This window comes from Lactuca serriola, chromosome 4 (assembly GCF_051521515.1).
Source record: "Lactuca serriola cultivar US96UC23 chromosome 4, Lser_US96UC23_V15, whole genome shotgun sequence".
Classification (NCBI taxonomy): Eukaryota; Viridiplantae; Streptophyta; class Magnoliopsida; order Asterales; family Asteraceae; genus Lactuca; species Lactuca serriola.
In genome coordinates, this window is record NC_136411.1 from 357,827,892 (window position 1) to 357,842,997 (window position 15,106).

Below are 15,106 nucleotides of genomic sequence, written 5' to 3' on the forward strand. Positions count from 1 at the left end.
AACGAAAAATGTAAACTAAATACGAAATACAAAACAAGCGGTTGAACAACGTTACAATGAGTTATTATAATCGAGCTTTCGACATGATAGCTGCCCACACACAACGTTTCATCGGACATCGTAAAATGGTTTAAAAAGTTATGTTTGTTGTGATTTGATCATCAAGGCTGTAGCTAGCAACCGCAGGTAGTGGTGTCAGCCCCATATAAATATATACATATTTTCTCGCTCACTTAAGATTTAACCATAATAAGATGGGGTTACCTAAAAGCTAATCAACTAAATGATAAATAATATCCTTTTCACCTAACACAAATTTGTTTAGGTTTTTAGTATGTTTATCGTCTTCAATCTCGTTATCCATTGTTTTGAACTACTTTGTTTTGATTTCACACACACACACACACACACACACATATATATATATATATATATATATATATATATATATATATATATATATTGAGAGTGAGAGAGGTTCATGTATTATAACTTTTTATTGTGTGGATATAGAAATAATTGTAGAACAATCATTTCAAAACTTGCAATAAGTGTAAACAAGTAATATTACCTATTAATTAATTATGTTATTAATCAAATAAAGGATTTCCCCTTTATTCAAGTTGCCATCTCTATAACCCTACCCCATTAAATCACAAATCAGTTTATTATGTTCGTGCCTTCTCTCTTCCACGTTCTCCACATCTTGCTCTCTAAATCCCTAATTCTCGATTTCTCTATTCCGATGGGAAAATCCCAGGTCACTTGCAAATCCTTCACGCCTCTTTCTTTATCGGAGACAATCTCATCCGGAAAGTGTATTATGATCAAGGGTATTTTTGGTACCTGATATGAAGCAAGGGGCAACTCGGTTGAAAAAAGGAACGGTAATACATCGGAAGACGAGGAGTCTCGTTGGTGCTTCTATCAGAAAAACCCTAATGTCGCCACCACCGTCATCAAGCGACCACCTTCCACTTCTGTAATTTTTTATTTAAAACAATTTTATTTTTTCTTCATGACTTCAAATCACTTAGATTTACAATAAATTTGATTGTTTTTTATTGTTTCTTTGCTTTACCCCACATCAGATCACATTTATGTGGCTTCGGGGTGGGGATTTTCTCTTTTGCTCATTTTCTTCCAGATTCTAGGTTTGCGAATTCCAAGCATTTGATTTGTTGACTCTAATGTCGAATAAATTTTGAAGGTTAAGCTGTCAGACATCCTAATTAACATGGAAGAGATTCATTTCCATGCCTCGAGTTTTCGATTAAACTAACAACAACATGGTCATAGGTTTGTAGAAGAAGCTTTTTTTTATCTAAATTACAGTAAAGATTTTCGTTATAACCGTTTATTCTCCATCTCAACATTTATTTTTGTGCTACAATGGAACAATTTTTATTTTTCTTTATCATACTTTTTTGACAAAACTGCAAATTTGGTCTCTGTGGTATGCATTTTTTTGGGGTTTTAGTCCAAACCCCGATTTTTTTGGATTAGTGGTCCTTTTGAGCTAGTTTCGTTGCGTTTTTTTGTCCCTGTGAATAGTGAAATGACTGTAATACCCTTGGGGTATTTATTTTCCATTTTTCTTTCATTTCTTTTTTAAATCTAATATTTATTTATTTATTTTAATAATTAAAAAAAATAAAAAGGGGCTCTCTCTCTCTCTCTCTCTCTCTCTCTCTCTCTCTCTCTCTCTCTCTCTCTCTCTGCATCACGAACAAGAGGAGCATAGTTTCTACCCCAAAATCCATTGTTATACATCGTCTTTTCTTTGCATCTTCACGCCTCAATTTGGATTTGTTTTTCTTTTTGGAAATCGATTCAAATGGGTTCACATTCTTGGGTAGGATCAATTTTTCTTTTTTGGAAATCAATTAACAGGTAATGTGGATGAACAGCCGATTTTCTGGGTTTGCTCTTCAAGAACAATCAAACTTTTGGGTTTGGTTCTGGAACTAAAAATCAAAATCAATGTCTAAATCTGAAAAAGGATTATGGGTCTTCAAGAACAATCGATTTCTGAAAATTTGATTTTGTATGTGTGTTTTCATACCATTTATATTTGTAGGGTTAATGGAATCAAAGAAAAAAAGGATGGCACTAAATAAAATCGAAGCTGAATCATCCCATAACTCGATTGGGTCACGAGAATCAGAACTAAAATCGAAGGTGAATCGAGAACACGATATCATGAGAGGCTCGTATCTGCAAGTTTGGAATCCAAACTTGAGAAAGGGGATCGAACACGCCATGGCTGCATTTTGTGTGTGTGTGTGTATGTTGGATCAGCAAGTCTGTATTTCTGTGTATGTTGAAGAAGATGAATGCAGAAAAGTATTATGGTGCCTGAGGTTTGAAGATGGGGATGTGAGTTTTGATAGATTTTTTTCCAGGTTCATTTTGTGTTCTTCCTTTTGTGTTCATAATCACCTTCAACCTCCACCTTTATCAACCGAAGAACTATGTGCCCAAGTGATTCATCAACCTATAATCTTGCTTTGCTCTTTTCTGGTATCGGAAATAGGTAAGAAGAACATAGTGTTAGCAAGGTTCACGGACCTATAGCCACCGCCTCGATCTTGGATGGGTTCTATTTGGAGAGAGAGAGAGAGAGAGAGAGGGAGAGGGAGAGGGAGGTGGGTCCTCTTAATTTTCAATTATTAAAATGAATAAATAATTATTAAACATTTAAAAACTAATTTTAAAAATAGAAAATAAATACCCCAAGGGTATTTAAGTCATTTTAGTTTATTGAGGGACCAAATCCGCAACGAAACTAGCCCAAAAGGACTACTAATCCAAAAAAGTCAGAGTTTGGACTAAAACCCCAAAAAAATGCATACCACAGGGACCATTTTTGCAATTTTGTCTACTTTTTGTTGTTTAACTTATCCTACTAAATTTACTAGGAACATGATGTTAAGGTTCTGGATGTAATTCGATTGTTTTCTTTCATGTGGCTTCGGGGTGGGGGTGGGGGTCTATTTGTGGTGTGTGTGTGTGTTTTGCTTTCTTTGGTCGTTCATTGTCTATTTGCTTGTAGTTTTTCTTAGTTATTTCCATGGTGTGGTTGTTTCTATGGATTCTTCCTATGCATTTTTGTTTCATGGAGTTTCCCTAAGTTTTAGTTTTGATTGGCTCGATTCGTAGCTGTCTGGTTTGGTTTTGCTGGGGCTCATATGCGATTCTTGTTGTCCGTAATGGATTTTAGGGTGGTTGGCCTTTTTAACCCTGGTGTTTTTTTTTCTTTTTGTTGTGTTGTTGGTTCTTTGGCTTGTGTGCAATTGTTTGTTATTGCTTAGTGGTAGTATGGTGGGTTTTTCCTAGAGTTGTGGTATGTTTTTGCTGTTGGTTCCTTTTTACGCTATGTTTGTATTGAGCTTCTCTTTTGTTGGTGTTTTTTCTTTTCCACATAAGCATTTGATGCAATTTGTTTTTATTTTTGTATAGACATTGCTGAAGCAAGGCTATAAATTCTTATGGAACTATAAAGCCTGAAAGAAATAACATCAAGTAAATAAAAAGAAGCTAGGTGAAGAATGAAAACTCGGTTTGGAGCCTGAAGAAGATTTAAAAGTAAGGCAATAATATTCGATCAGAATGGATTAATATTTTTTTCCAGTCAGAATGATTAGTAACATATATTCTGTCAGAATGTATTAGTATTTTACTTAGATTTCAATTTTTATTCTTAAAGAATAAATGTAATTGTTAAAGATTATTACTTACATTCTTTCAGAATAATGTCATTTATGTATGTTCATAGTTGTATTTGTTAAGAATGAATGTAATTATTGATTTTAAGATATTAAAATTCTTTTAATATAAAATTTGTATTTATTAAAAATTATTAATCTTGATAATATATGTTTAGAGTATTATGTCAAAATTTAATGTTTCTTTCAAGATGATCATAAACACATTCTTTTAGAATGTCCTAATTAATATATTTATTATCCAAAAAATCAGATTTTTAAAGTTTAGAGAATTAATTATTTCTTAAAATCTGTAATTTTCTTTTTTAAATTTATGTTAATTGACTAAAATACATTTATAATGAAATTAGATGGTATTTTTTAATTATCTTTAATTTAATAGTATGCATTAATCACTTTAACAATTAGTTAGAATACAATAACTTAAGCACAAATACACACATACACACACACACACACACATATATATATATATATATATATATATATATATATATATATATATATATATATATATATGTTAAGATATTCAAAGTATCAACTTGGTATAATGCTATCATTCAGATTTATCTAACATAACAACTAGGTATTATTTTATTCTAGAAAGTTGGTCATCATAATGACTATGTACTATCATATCATATCATATCATACTATATTATAAATGAAACATTTTTCCTTTCACCATATTAATTTGAAACTCCTATATATATATATATATATATATATATATATATATATATATATATATATATATTTTTCACCACATTCATTTGAAACTCCCATGACTTTTCAATTTCTTTTTAATAATAATTATTATAAGTTGGTTAATAAGGTTAAATAAACATCAAACCTAAAGTGTAATCATATATAAACTTAATTTCAATATTAAAATAATATATTTATTTCTACTTATAAAGTTATGTTTTTTTTTTTTAACTTTTAAAATATCATACTTAATTTATTAGTTATAATATAGTATTGGATGTAAACCATTATCATTTTAAAGATACAATTTTGGAACAATTTGTATAAAATACTTAAATTATTAATTTAAATATAACATTACATGGTCAACTTAAATATAAATTTTAGTTTAACTTAAACAACCCAAAAAATATTTTGTAAATAGTTAAATGTGATGAATTGTTGTGTCTTTCTAATAATGATTATAAGTTGATTAATAAAGTTAAAGAAATACCAAACCTAAATAAACTAAATTTCAATTTTAAAATAATGTATTTACTTCTACTTATAAAGCTATGTCTTTAACTTTTAATATATTATACTTAATTTATTAGTTTTAAAATGTTGTTGTATATAAACTATTGTTAGTTTAAAGCTACAACCTTTTAATAGTTTGGACAAAATAATTAAATTATTAATTTAAATATAATATTACAGTATCAACTTAAATATAAATTTCAGCTCCACTTAAAAAACCAAAGAATATTTTGTGGATAGTTAAAAGTGATAAATTATAGTGATAAATGCAAAAACTAAATTGTAATATCAATTTAACTAAAATATTTTCCTAGAGATATTTTTATAATCGTTAAAAGTTTTCAAATAAGTAACTTAAAATAACTTACAATAACAATAGTTAAAAATAACTCAATATAAATGATTATATTGTTAGCTTTAAAATAATAAAAAAAACAATGTTTGATCTTTTAAAAAATTACAATAATAGAAATTAAAACATTAAGCAAATAAATTTTAAAAAATTAATTAACAATAACAACTATACATAACATTAAACCATATATTATATTTAATTTTATTTATGTGTAACTCGCGGTAGAAGTCATTCAAACGATTGAATAAACTATAATATTAAAATCTCATATTATATTTCTATTTATAAAATTATGACTTTAACTTTTTAACATATTATAGTTAACTTATTAGTTTAAATATGTTATCGTATGTGAGCAATTATTATTTTAAAGTCACAACATTTGTATAATTTATGAGTTGATGTAAAATAATTAAATTATTAATTTCAATATAATATTAAACAATTAACTGAAATCAAAATTTCAGTTAAACTTGAAAAAAATTGAGAGACTATTTTATAAATAGTTAAAGATTATAAATTATAGTGTTAAACCTAAATTGTAATCCTAAATTAACAAAAAAAAACCATGAAACTGTTTTTATAATCATTAACAATTTTCAAATAAATAACTTAAAAATAACTTATAATAAAAATAGTTAAAAGTAATATTATATAAAAAACTATAATATTTTCTTTAAAAACAAAAACAATGTTTTTTGTTTTAAATAACTACAATCATAGAAACTAACAATATTCATCATATAAATTTTAAAAACGTTAAATTTCTTAAACCAAATTAAAATAATAAGAATTTCGAAATACGTTATTTTAAATAACTTACAACAACAATAGTTAAAAGTAAAATTATATACAAAAGTTATATGGTTGTCTTTAAAAACAAAAACAATGTTTGATGTTTTAAATAATTACAATGATAGAAATTAAAATCTTAAGCAAATAAACTTTTAAAATTAATTAATCATAACAACTATAAATATCATTAAATCATATATTATATCTAATTTTATTTATAAGTAACCTGCAGGTAGACGTCACTAAGACACTTATGATTATATAATTTTAAAATATATTTACATTATCATATAATTGAAACAAATAATGTTTATATCAACTTATTATAAAATTTATTATATAAAAACTACTAACAATGTCATTGATATATTTAAAAAATATATATTTATAAAAATTTCAAATATATTATTATATTCTGCACAACGTACAAGTATTCGCCTAGTATTAGCTTAAAGAATTGGCCATTATAATGACCATACATAATATTATCATAAAATTTAAGAAGAGTGACTCCCATGTATAATATTATCTTAAAAGTATGTGCAATATAAGACAAGAAATATTATTCCTTACCTTTCAATATTTTATAATTTTATAAATTACGGATATAATGTAAATAATAATATTTTACAAAATCAGTACTATATTGTAATATATTAATTTAACATGTATTCAAAGGAACTCACCATTAGTATTACCCTTAAATTTTCAATTGCATTAGTGGGATCGCCATCTGAGCTTCTTCGATCCTTTGTTCAGCGATTAAATGTTTTAACCCCCAGTCCCTTGGCTTCTCTTCTTCATTTTTGGTGCTCTAATTTTTTTTCTTCGCACTTCCTTTTTCGAATTCCAATTGCTCATTATATGTATGAACATAACAAGTTTATGTTGCCAGAAATTTCGTTAATCATTTCATCCGATAAAATCAATTTCTTTTGATGAAGATGATGTTGCCTTTCTTGTGGCTTTTCTCACCTTATCCTTCATCCTCACTGATAGGGCATCATAGTTCTTCTTCATCTTCGGAGTAATTGGAGTCATTCAGATTGAAAAAGCGAAGATCATCGGATGACTCTGTATGATAGTTAATATAATTTATAAAAGTTTTAATAATATTTACATTTTCTTAAGAGAGTTTAGTTGACATGTAATTGAGTGGAAGACTAAAGCTAAAAAAGATTTAAACAAAACTAAAATAAAAAAATAACTAATTATAGAACTTTGGGGTGCAAATTGTAATTTATCAAAATAACGATATATTTAGGGAAAAAGAGAGATGGAAAGTGGAGTATCATACTATTTGATCTTGTAGGAATTTGTGTTTTTAAAGATAAGAGAAAAAAAAAAAAAAAAAAAACTTTGATTTAAATTACAGTTGTGAATGTAGAAGTTTCTGATTAGTAATGAAAACTATAAAATTCGATTTAAAATTGAAATGGAGAATAGAAGAAAATGGAGGTTACCTTCAATGGCTATTGGAGAATGGAGATGCTCTTATTCGCAGACGTCAACGAACAACGAATCCCTGCTACTACTTTACGAGTGTGGAAGCTGAAAATTTTGTGAACAAAATTGTGCCACGTGTCGCAAAATAAAATTTCTAATGTGGAATTTAAGGGATATATTTAATAACATAACATTTAATGCATAAAGTATGTTAAAAAAATACTTTGAAATTGAACGAATAATAAATAGAGTACTTCAATTTTGAATAGATATATTTATGTTTGAATGCACAAAGATGAAGGTGATATTTTTTTTGAATATTTAATATAAAATAATAATTTATTTTGTAAAATACTTTTAATAATTATATTATTTTTGATAAAAAAATAATTATTCGAACAATATACGAAACATTTTTGATTTTGTAGTTTATTGATATTTTGTGAATTATTAGTATTTATTATGAGGTGGAAGCAGAAAAATAAAAACGAAATATGTTTTTCATACTTTTCTTTGGAGTTTAGTATGGAGAGAGTAAAATGAAAAAAAAAAAAAGGTTAGAAAGATCTAGAAAGAGGTGAAGATAAATAGAGGAAGCGTTTTGAAGACTCTAGAAAATGATGAAGATAAGTGAAAGAAAGGATTGGAAGGATCTAGAAAATGATGAAGATAGATGAAAGGAAGGTTTGGAAAGAACGAGAAGGGATGGCATATATTTTGGCTTTTAGCCTTCCTTATGTCGTTCAATTACGGGAAATTGGAAATGGGTGATATACAAAGTTAAATTTAAGTGATAATATTAAAAATTATCATATTTATATAATAAATAGTTAAAATAATAGTAATCAAATTTGAAGTTATATTTTTGGAGAAATTAAATTACCTCATATATTTTATGCCTATAATTATTTTTAACCATTAAAATTATGACAAATCACCATTCAATTTAATTTTATTTGATATATTTCTAATATAGTCTTAACGAGTTAGTTAAAAAAATATGAAATGATAACACTTGTCATAATTTAATTGGGTAGGAACATTTATAGACATTAAAAATAAGAATCGATTTAATTTCTTATATTTTTGAAACAAGTTGTTAGTTTTTAATTTTCTACGACTTGCCATCTTTGGATTGGATACCTATTAATTTAAAATATTTATATTCCGAAAAAATACAATAAATTTTGTTAGTTATTCGAAATCAAATTAGGTAAAAAAGATTTTTTATATATATATATATATATATATATATATATATATATATATATATATATATATATATATATATATATATATATATATATATATTTGTTAGGATTATAGATTATCATAACGACAACGACAAATTATTATTATTATTAGTAAAGTTAATAATAAAAATATAATTATTAAATAATAAAATTTTGTAATTTTTATAAGTACCATTTCAATGTTGTGTACCCCTTAAATGTAAGTGTAATAATGCTTGTGCATTATGGTGTTGTGATAGTATGTGAATGAATGGGTATTTATAGTACAATCTTAAAGTTTTATTGATTAAGTTATATTGAAATAAGTATAAAAGTTAATGTATAATAATTATATGATAATGATTACTTAAAAAGCAAGACTAATTGATGATTAATTATTTAAGAAAAAAATAAAATGAAGAATATTATTAAATTAAAATAGAATAGAGGTAAAAAGAACCTAATAAAAAATAATTTTGTCATATTTAAGAACCTTTTTTTAATTTTTTTTTTCACTTTTCATAGAACTTTGGACTATTTTTTATTTTTTATTTTTTTATTTTTTTATTTTTTGTCTTCGTGTCATTTTAAAGAAGTAAACACATAATACATGGGGACGATGTGGTGCTCGAATAGACCGCTGAGAAGAGGCACAGAGACGAATCAACTTGTGGAGTTGCACATGAAATTGAGATTGTAAGGTTGACTTCATCTATTAGTTCTTGGAGTTTTAAAGATAATGCAAATGGATATTTCTTGGTTAGCATATTAGGAATGTGCATGGGTGATTTTGACTTCAGAAGCCTTGATATCTCTTTCAATTGGATTAATTGTATCTCATTGAAAGTGAATTGTTTTGTTTGGAGAAGTAGTTTTGTGCTTGGTCGAGACTTATAGGTGTTGTCCTTATGAGCTTTTCTTCATTCATTTCGACGTTATCTGAAAGGTTGACAAAAGGAGATGTAAATTGTTTTTTTTTTTTTTTTTTTGGCTTATATAGTGTTGTGGCCTTTATGGAAAGTTAGGAATGATATCATTTTCAAAAAGTAGAGGTGCAATCTGATGAGAACGGATGATATTCAACTTTCTGACTTTCAATTAGATTAAGTATATAGCTAAATTGCTGAGGTAATGTTGGTTTGATTGGTTTATTAATCATACTATACTATGTGCTATATAATTTTCTAGCTTCTTTAGTTTTAATGTTATTGTCGTTATAAAAGAAACTATTTAGAATATCGATCCTATTAAGTGTTGTAATGAACTCAAGAATCTCCTACTTGATTTTAAAAAAAAATTGTCTTTATGTTCCAACTTTTTATTAGATAACTTCGATTAGGTAGCAACCTTTGTCAACTTTAGCTACTTTGCAACATTTGGAACTTTTACTACTTCTCACACGGTAAAAACGTGAGAGATGATCATGACTCGAGAATTGGTGAGACGATAGAGACAAAAGATGAACGAAACTAAAGAAGTGGTTGAATACTGGTGCCATCAACTTGACATACCGTCGACTTGGATAATCGAGTACGAAATGCTAGGAGCTTGAGAGTCCAACTTTGCAATTTTAATTATGAAAGTAATATATATCAATATTATGGATTATGATGTAAACAATAATTACATAATCAACTTCGTATTTATAATATCACATATAATATTCAAATATAATTTTAAAAATTGTATATATTAATAACAAAATTATAAATATTATAAAAATATAAAAGATTCGATGTAAGATAATAAAATCGAATAATTAGATTGAAATAAACTTAATATCGTCACAATATCAAACTCAAATATTTTTATAGATTTTTTTCTATACCTCAATTAGGATTATGTAGCAAAAACCGTTGCAAAAGTTTCATGTTCGAGTTTTTTTTTTGTGGGATAATGAATTAGGAGGGTAATTAGGTTTTCAGTTTGTCTGTATTAGATTATTAAGGTTTTTTTTTGTGCGAATTACACCAATATGATTGTTATTACTGTTTAGAAATAGTCATTTTTACCGGTTAAACAGAAAGAAACCGATAAAAAAAACTATTTCTAAACAGTAATAACAATCATATTGGTGTAATTCGCACAAAAAAAACCTTAATAATCTAATACTGACAAACTAAAAACCTAATTACCTCCTAAGTCATTATCCCTTTCTTTTTCTCTCCATCCACATGGCTTGTTTATAAATTATAAGTTATAACTCATTTTTAAAAGGGCAAAAATCCAAGTGATAAGGACCTTTATAGAAAAAATAGAAAGAAAAAAGAGTAAATATGACAATTAATTAATCCTAAGAACTACTTTTGTAAACTACTTAAAATAAGTCACGATGCTCGACGAACTGGTAAAACCTTATTGCCTGACTGCGTTGCAAAGAGAAGGATCGGTAGGGTTTTCTTTCGCCGGAGTTTCTCGCCGGAGATGGAGTTAATGGAGGCATCTTCACATCCTTCTCCTGCTCCCGCTTCTATTAGGTATCGGAATCTGATTTTTTCACTGTAATTCATTTGTTGATTCGAAACTATTTTGTTTTCACAGCTAGAGCGACAATGTATAGAGAAGCTAATTTGATGAATCATGTTGTGTATATTGCAGTCCACAACGCCATTTCTATCTCGCCGTCGACAGAATCCAGTTTAAGATGGTCCATCTCTTGCTCTATTTACGTTTCAGTTAAGAAAAATCGTTTCTTATTCGGAATCATCAATTCATTTTATCCCTTTTATAAAATTCAACCACATACACGACTTTCTATCTCCATGTTCATTTAGATCTTTCCTCAATTTATCCCTAAAAATCCTTCATCTTTCATATTAAGTTCAATTCTCGATCCGGAGGTGAAAATTGTGTATTTTTTCAACTATAATCCGATTCGTAGTTCAGTATTTCTCTGCAATTTGGAAGTATATACGACATTCATGGAGAAAATTCGAGATTGTTATTGAAGCTTTTAGTGAAAATCGACAGGAGACATTGGTGGATCTATTAGAAATGGCAGGGCGTCGGCCATGGCTGCCAATGGTGGTTTGTTGCAGCACACGAGATGAGCTTGATGCTGTTTGTTCTTCCATCTCCAACATCTCTTACATCACTGTTACACCTCTGGTATTTCATCTGCCTTTTTCTCTTATGATCTTTGCATTCAAGGTCAATAATTTACATTCTATCATCATTTTCTGAACCTTTTCTTCTCAGTATAGTGACCTTACTGAAGCTGAACGTGCATTGATTCTAGATAAATTTCGCTATGCAACAACAAAATGGAATCAAAATTCAGCATCCATTCAATCTGGAGATGAAAAGGAAGAACAGAAATCTCATATGATAGTTGCAACTGATTCTTGTCTTCCTCTTCTTGCTTCAGGAGAATCATCCATCAGTTCTAGTGTTCTTATAAACTATGAACTCCCAACAAAAAAGGTACTTTTATACAATTATATGAACCACATTTTATAAATGGATCCAATTTGATAAACGATTTTTGAATTGTGATATTTATCAGGAAACATATATGAGGCGAATGACAACATGTTTGGCTACAGGTTTTTTCCATATCTTTTTTTTTAATTAATACATCTTACTTATTAATTAATAATTATATAAAAATAATATCTTAAGTTAAAAGTTATGTTGTTGAATAATCTAGATGGGATTGTGATTAACATGGTTGTTGGGGGAGAAGTGGTGGCACTTAAAACCATTGAGGAAAGCAGCAATCTTGTGATTGCAGAAATGCCAATAAATGTAAGTTTTTGTTATTCTTTTTTAATATTTTCATTTTTTTAATACAAACCAAAGATTTTTCTTGCTTGAATATTTGAATTTGGTTTTGTGTTTTTTTCTTGAACAGATTTTTGAAATGTTTTAAAGACATTTTTTTGGGGTTTCTTTCAAGTGAATGAGTAATCAGGTATCATAGATATGAGTCCCTTTATATGATTACAATTTACAAGAACTATTTTGTTAAAACAATAACACGTGATTTTTAAGTAAAGTTATCTTATTAGACTTTTGAGAGATTTGATTCGTTTATTTTGTAGTTGTTTTTTTTTTTCTAGTTTAATTGTTTGATATGATATTAATATTATTGTGTTTTAAATAAATTTATTGGTTACATTTATTATGTTAAGCATCTTTTGAAAATAGTAATACACTTTGAAAATAAGTACATTAAAGAAAAAAAAAACTCAACTTTAAAAAGGTTTAAACGCAAATAAATGTAAGTAAAAATCTCATGAGGGGTGTTCTACAAGTCCAAAAGGATAAACAATGTATAAAATAATGATATTATGGTTCTTTTTCGATAATAATAAAAAGGAAATCTGCGAAAAAGTCTAAATATTTTAGGCCAATTTACGATTTATTTCCAAATTAAATTTTGTTTACAAAAAAGGACAGCTTACCGGCTAAGAGAGACAGATCTGTATACCGAGCGGGGCTCGATGCCAGGCGGGGCCTGATGTGGGGCGGGGCCCGGTGCTGGGGTATTAAATTAATGGTTCGACAATTATGGTTTTAGTATTAAATTAAAAACGAAATTTTTGGTCATGATTTTTGGGATGTTAAAAGAAGTTGGTTGCTTTATTATGTACAAAAAAAAAAGAAGTTGCTAATATGTGAACACGGATAAGAGGTAGTTACCCTCCTAAGTCATTTTCCCTTAAATAAACACAAATTGTGTATATTTGCCTTAATAATGTTCAAATTATCATAGCAAGACATTCTTTGTTCAGAATAAAATTAATAATCAAGAAAAACAATCTAATATCATCATAACCTCACCATAAAAAACACATCTTGATTTTGGTTGGATTCTTCATGGATGTGATGCACTTGTACAATGATGAATAAATGATCATGTCATGTTGGTGATGAGTTGTTGATGACAATTCTAACATTTGAGGTTGAAAAAAAAAAGTCTTTTTCGCTTGTAAGCTTTGAAATCCAATTCTTTTTTCCACACCTTTCCTCATAATATGTTGCTTTGTTTTCATGCATTTTCTATCATTTGTCGTTCCTACAACCATTATTCCCAAAGAATAGAAGTAAATCCCATCCATATACTACATAACTATTTATCATGATAAAATGCTAGGTAGAATAAAGTAAAATCGACGATCAAACATTCCCAACTCTATTTTTTCTTGTCTTGCAAATGGCTTTCACAGAATTACAAGTATTAGAAATATTAGGTATAAGATATGATGAAAACAAACATTAAAGATGCAAAAAATAGGAACACAATGATTTGCATTGTTTATATGATTAGAGTAACTATGCTAATTCATAGGCGAACTAGAATGAGATTTTGTTAGATTTGTAGAATATAGAGTAATCACAAACTCTTTCTATTTAGGGTTATTAAGGCATATTAAGATGTTTATAATGACAAAACTTGACTTAGGACTGAACGTGGGCCTTAAAAGCCCAAGATGTCACCATTTGGTATGGTTGAGCACTATAGTTTTGCCGATCAGGACAGCAACTCCTTAGAACCGAGCACCGCAACCTTGTTACCCAACACCATGACTCCTTAAGAAGAGATGTTTGTTTATTTGTTTGTTTGTTTTAGATCTTCTTTATTTTTTTTGTTTGTACAATATTAACCTTTGCAGACTGTTTGTTTTTTAAAAAATCGTAGATCTAAAAACGTCTGTGTGTCCTCTTCGTGGCGCGGATGTTGACCAAAGTCTTCTAACATTTTCTAGCCTGAAAAAACTCATATATCTTTTGTTTAAAAAAAAATAATAATTAAAACATAGATATCTTTGATAAACAATTTGGAAAATTACGTACAATACTTCAAGAAAAAAGAGTTCGACGACACAACTATTTCCTTTGCGACAAATTTATAAGTAAATGTTTAATTATAATACTAGTAGTTAGAATTGTTTATATAGGTATACAAATAATCCTAATATTGTCTAATATTTTTTGTGCTAAATTTTACAATATATATATATATATATATATATATATATATATATATATATATATATATATATATATAGGGTTAGGTTATTTTGTTTTCATTATCTATTGTGTGCATGTATGATTGATTCTGGACCAATCATTTTAGTTATTTTAAGAAAGTAATTAATGCATATTACATGTTGAAGATATAATGGATATTAATTACATCTTCAGCATTTAATATGCATTAATTACTTTCTTAAAATATCTAAAATGATTGGTCCAGAATTAATCATACATGCACATAATAGATAGTGAAAACATTTGAACCTAAGTATATATATATATATATATATATATATATATATATATATATATATATATATATATATATATATATATATAGGGGA

At 27.4% G+C, this 15,106-nt stretch overlaps 1 protein-coding gene across 2 annotated transcripts; it reads left to right on the forward strand.

The window, feature by feature from the left end:
* Positions 1–11,099: 11,099 nt before the first annotated feature.
* On the forward strand, positions 11,100–12,800 carry LOC145097600 (initiation factor 4A-like protein). 2 transcript variants are annotated; one of them, XM_079035192.1, is made up of 7 exons: positions 11,100–11,257; positions 11,379–11,427; positions 11,751–11,888; positions 11,979–12,203; positions 12,286–12,325; positions 12,430–12,527; positions 12,634–12,800. In XM_079035192.1, exons 1-7 carry the CDS (start codon positions 11,205–11,207, stop codon positions 12,649–12,651), a joined length of 621 nt encoding a protein of 206 aa, XP_078891318.1. In that variant the 5' UTR covers positions 11,100–11,204; the 3' UTR covers positions 12,652–12,800. The 2 variants fall into 2 exon arrangements, with proteins under 2 accessions (XP_078891318.1, XP_078891317.1); XM_079035191.1 differs by having other exon boundaries at positions 11,127–11,257; positions 11,322–11,455.
* The last annotated feature ends 2,306 nt before the right edge of the window (positions 12,801–15,106 follow it).

Excerpts from the sequence above, each read along its gene's own strand:
- LOC145097600 (XM_079035191.1), top strand. The coding sequence starts at position 11,333 with ATGTATAGAGAAGCTAATTTGATGAATCATGTTGTGTATATTGCAGTC. Across the intron at positions 11,889-11,978 it reads ACATCACTGTTACACCTCTG|TATAGTGACCTTACTGAAGC; the intron begins GTATTTCATCTG and ends TTTTCTTCTCAG. Across the intron at positions 12,204-12,285 it reads ATGAACTCCCAACAAAAAAG|GAAACATATATGAGGCGAAT; the intron begins GTACTTTTATAC and ends GATATTTATCAG.